General features: G+C 31.0%; 1 protein-coding gene across 1 annotated transcript; it reads left to right on the top strand.

The window, feature by feature from the left end:
• The first annotated feature begins 1641 nt into the window (after window positions 1-1641).
• On the top strand, window positions 1642-4370 carry LOC131625489 (replication protein A 70 kDa DNA-binding subunit C-like). The gene is made up of 11 exons (XM_058896344.1): window positions 1642-2044; window positions 2127-2394; window positions 2489-2579; window positions 2660-2787; window positions 2868-2940; window positions 3029-3176; window positions 3282-3439; window positions 3536-3656; window positions 3733-3903; window positions 3989-4045; window positions 4125-4370. Exons 1-11 carry the CDS (start codon window positions 1904-1906, stop codon window positions 4296-4298), a joined length of 1530 nt encoding a protein of 509 aa, XP_058752327.1. The 5' UTR covers window positions 1642-1903; the 3' UTR covers window positions 4299-4370.
• The last annotated feature ends 246 nt before the right edge of the window (window positions 4371-4616 follow it).

Below are 4616 nucleotides of genomic sequence, written 5' to 3'. Positions count from 1 at the left end.
TGTTATATTTATGTGACACAAAAGGTTATAAATTTATAATGGATGAATAATAACGACATTGATGAATATAACATAACTGTCATTTAAATATTATTTCTAATAATTATAATTATTTTTATTTTATCATTGGTAATAAATTGAAATAACTAAAACTTTATATGTGTATAATTGTAATTGTAAATAAATTAAAATAAATAAAATTTATGTTAATTTTTATTATTATTAATTAATAAAAAAGGGTTTTCTCTAGCCGCCCATGAGAACTCCGTAGAAACCTTCTGCTTCAGCTTTCACGGCGTCACTGGGTCTCGTTTCGGATTGCGGAAGTGGAAGAAGCGTTTGTTTCAACCCCGTTTGTTTCAACCCTCTCTCTATCTGATGGTATTCCCTCTCTCTATCTGATGGTATTCTTGGCGGCAACCACTGAGTGTTTGGTCAATCATAATAGGGGCTGAAGTTAGTTCTTCTTCAAGTACACGAGAGTTTCCCTTTTGTTTTCACAGGTTTGCTTTAATTTTTCAAACTTGTTATTATTCTGAATTTTTTTTTTTTATGGTTTAGTATTTTTTTTAATATTTAATTTTATTGAAGTGTGAATGTTTTGAAATCAGGAGTGAAATCTATTTTCATTGATCCGAATCAAAGGAAGATAATAGTTGTTGGTACTGTGAATCCTATGAAATCTATCCTTAGAGAAGGAAGAAGTACTGGAAAAATCTGAAGCGTCAGAAGGCTGTATGTTATTAACCTTTCAACATCAGGAATTCCCGCAGAGATCACATCACTAAAGTAATATAGATTGTCCTCAATTTCATCTACAGCAGCCGTAATGGTAGCCTTTGAGTCTGGGCCTGGATTTCTGTCTCAGCAACCATAATATTTTATTAATATTAATATTATTATTATTATTATTATTATTATTATTATTATTATTATTATTATTATTATTATTATGTTTGTATAATTAAGGTTTGATTCTCATGAATTATTATTATTATTATTATTATTATTATTATTATTATTATTATTATTATTATTATTATTATTATTATTATTATTATTATTATTATTATTATTATTAGGTAGTAATATAGATTGTCCTCAATTTCATCTACAGCAGCCGTAATGGTAGCCTTTGAGTCTGGGCCTGGATTTCTATCTCATCAATCATAATATTATTATTATTATTATTATTATTATTATTATTATTATTATTATTATTATTATTATTATTAGGTTTGTATAATTAAGATTTTATTCTCACGATGACATGTGGTTTCGATTGTTGTAAGGATGACATGTGGCTAGGGTTGTCATCATGACATCTTTACATTTATATTAAGTAGATTAAGATTAAGATTAAGATAAGATTTATCTGCTGCCTTAGGTGTGATTTCCTTCCATGTATCATTCATCCTTAGAGGCCACGAAATGCTGCTCAAATTGTTCAACTTCATTAAAAAAATACAACATCTATTTTAATATATAAAAATGAATTACTACCAAATTGCCTTAATTACCCTAATGACAAACAATAAAACATGGTTTTGCATACCCCTGAGCGTAATTTTACATTTAATCATCATTACATTCCCACACTTTACTTAATGCAAAAGTTATTTATTGGAATATGCAAAAACGTGTACTGCACTCTATAATTTAGCTGCAAGTGGAACATACATATTTATGATAAACAAACTTTTCATCATTTCTCCCTATGTCTATATATTTTCGTATCAAGTCTAACCACTGCATGTGTAAACTTTTCCATCTCCCTATTCTCATTTTTCAAACAGCAGTGGAGCGGTAGGGTTTCTCTTCACCTTCACCATTTCCATTATTTTTTCTTCATTCAACCTTACTGATAGAGTTCTGTTTCTTCCACTACTTTTCTCAACAGAATATGAGCAGAAAGTTTTCCCCGATTAAGGATCTCAACGATTCAAAAGAAACATGGAGATTGGCCGTTCGAGTTGTTGATTTTTGGAGTGTTATCAACAGCAAGGGTAAGGAGCATCTGGAGATGGTTCTAATGGACGTATCGGTAATGATCCGTATTCTCTCAACAAGTTTATTAGGTTATTATATTTTTCAGTTATGATATTGTTGTTGTTTGTCATCGTCAGGGTGATAGGATACAAGTTTTGATTCGTTCTGACCACACACCAAAATGGAAAGCAAGAATACGCGAAAACATGTCTTGCATAATCAACAATGGAACTGTTTATGAAAACGATTTTCAGTGGAAGCTTTGTGATCACGACAAGAAATTTGTGTTTATTGGTGGTACAACTGTTAAGGAAGTTGAAATTCAGAACCTTCCTCCCAAAAGATTTTTTTTCAAAGACTTTAATGATATTCTTGGAGGAAATTGTGAGATGAACCGACTTGAAGGTAAATATATTAGGTCATTTGATTTCTTCATACTACAATGTTGTTTATTATTACAGAAGTTGATTTTAACTTTCTCTCTTACTATGTTTTGTAGATATCATTGGTGTGGTTCAAGAAATCAACAATTTTCAATACAACAATTCTGGAAAAAAATCATTTGTTTCACTGAGTCTTAAAGACTTGAAGTAAATTATCTCAATTCAAATATTACAACTGTGTTCCATCATTATTATCTTATTGATATTTTTTATGTTTATTTCTGCAGAGGAGTCATTGTTAACTGCACATTATGGGAGAGCTACGGAACAAAATTTTTGGACTTCTACCACGACGAAAAAAACAGTGGTGCTATTGTAATAATACTAACTCATGCAATGATAAAGGAATCACAAGGTTTGTATCAATAATCTCCTATTTTTCAAATACTATTCGCAGAGCAATAAATTTGATACTCTATTTTTGGTCTTTTTCAGTCTCAAATGGTTGGAGTGGATCTAAGTTGCTTATTAACGAAGACATTCCAGAGATAACTGAGTATTTATCAAAGTATACACAAATTGTTATATTCTTAAAGTATAATAAGCTCCCTTAAAATTTATCATCATTTACATTCATTTTTGGTTCAATGTTTCAGGTTACCGTCAAATGAGCAGACTGAAAAGCCTTCGCAGTCTTCGAAGGGAATGTCTCTTTGGTCTGGTGCCTCTCAATTCACCCCAGTCGAAAGTTTCGTTCATAAGGCCAAGTGTATTTCTCTCAGTGAACTTTGCAAGGTGAAACAGGTACATGGTTATAACAAATTTCAAATAGTAAGATCAATATTATTTTATACAGATGATTTTTGTTAGAGTGTTGCATTTTTTTATATTCAACTTATTGTATCTTAGGACATGTTATGCGTTACTGTTGGAACAACTCAAAGATTTTTTGTCTCAAAACACGGTTGGTTTTATTATGGGTGTACTAAATGTTCTCTAAAGGCATCTGATGTGAACAATCCATACAAATGTTCATGTGGACAGAATGTAGAACATGCCATACCGAGGTTGTATTTTTCAACCTTTAATCAGATTAATTCATTTGCCATTATTCAATATTTGTAGTGTTCTAATTTTATTTTCCTATGCATTTATGTAAAAAGGTATCGAGTTGACATATATGTGGTTGATGGTGATTCCAAATTTCGCTTTGTGTTTTGGGACTCTGACTGTGCCGACATTATTGGAAAGTCTGCTGATAGTATTTATAAAGCAATGCTTGAGGTTCATTTTAATTCATTACCTATTTTAATGTTTATTTGTATATGAATGAAGTACTTACATTGAATTTAATGTGCAGGAAGGTGACGACGACCCAATGATATATCCAGATGATCTTGACATGCTACTTGGTAAAAAGATGGCGTTTAGGGCTAAAGTTCAGCCAACATTTGGCCAAGCATCTGTTTGGAAACTTTCCTATGATGAAGAGTTTGTAAAGGAAATTGAGAAAGATTATATTACTGATGAAGTATGGAAATTTTTCTTTGCACATCTACATATGTCTATTTATCAATATTTGTATCTTAATCTTCATCTCAATATCTGATTTGCAGGGAGATAGCAAATCTTTAAACCAAAACCCAGTTGTTGATCGTGTTGATGAATCCATTGTATGTTAATGTTGACTAAACTTTAGCCTGTTAATTACAGTATTTTCTTTATACTTACTGTTAATTTGTTTTCTTCCAGGAGTCGTTGTCGGCATATGGAGAAAATGATCCTGATAAACAAGTGACCAATACTCCATCCAAAGGAAGTCCTGTTTATCTTGATGCTGAAGATTCCGAATTACAAGCGTATGGTACTACCCAGCTCTCAGGAACCAAGCCTGCAAAGAAAGTTAAGATTGAATCGGATGCATGAAGACTCCACCAGAACCACTTTAATTTCCATCATTATTGTTATTTTGTGATATTTTCTTGACAGTTGTTTTAATGTTTTGGTACAAGATACACGAGTTATGATCCATGGATTAAATATCAGTTATCATTTTGTCATACGATATCAAATATCAATTATCATTTTGGTTTTCTTATAATTTCTCTGTAGCAATGGTGTATGGTATGTTGTTTGTGTTTAATATTGCATGATATATTGCCCGATTATACAATGCTAAGTATATTAACTGTTGTTTGTGTTTAATATTGCGTGATATGTTGTCCGATTATACAAACGATCCAT

This window comes from Vicia villosa, unplaced genomic scaffold (genome assembly GCF_029867415.1).
Source record: "Vicia villosa cultivar HV-30 ecotype Madison, WI unplaced genomic scaffold, Vvil1.0 ctg.000218F_1_1, whole genome shotgun sequence".
Taxonomy (NCBI): domain Eukaryota; kingdom Viridiplantae; phylum Streptophyta; class Magnoliopsida; order Fabales; family Fabaceae; genus Vicia; species Vicia villosa.
Note: the sequence above shows the minus strand (reverse complement) of the source record. Positions and strands in the feature narration are given on the sequence as shown.

What these genes read in the sequence shown, in the direction of transcription:
- LOC131625489 (XM_058896344.1), top strand. Translation starts at nt 1,904, where the DNA reads ATGAGCAGAAAGTTTTCCCCGATTAAGGATCTCAACGATTCAAAAGAA. An exon ending in AATGATAAAGGAATCACAAG is followed by an intron (nt 2,788 to 2,867) that starts GTTTGTATCAAT and finishes GGTCTTTTTCAG; the next exon opens with TCTCAAATGGTTGGAGTGGA. An exon ending in ATCGTGTTGATGAATCCATT is followed by an intron (nt 4,046 to 4,124) that starts GTATGTTAATGT and finishes GTTTTCTTCCAG; the next exon opens with GAGTCGTTGTCGGCATATGG.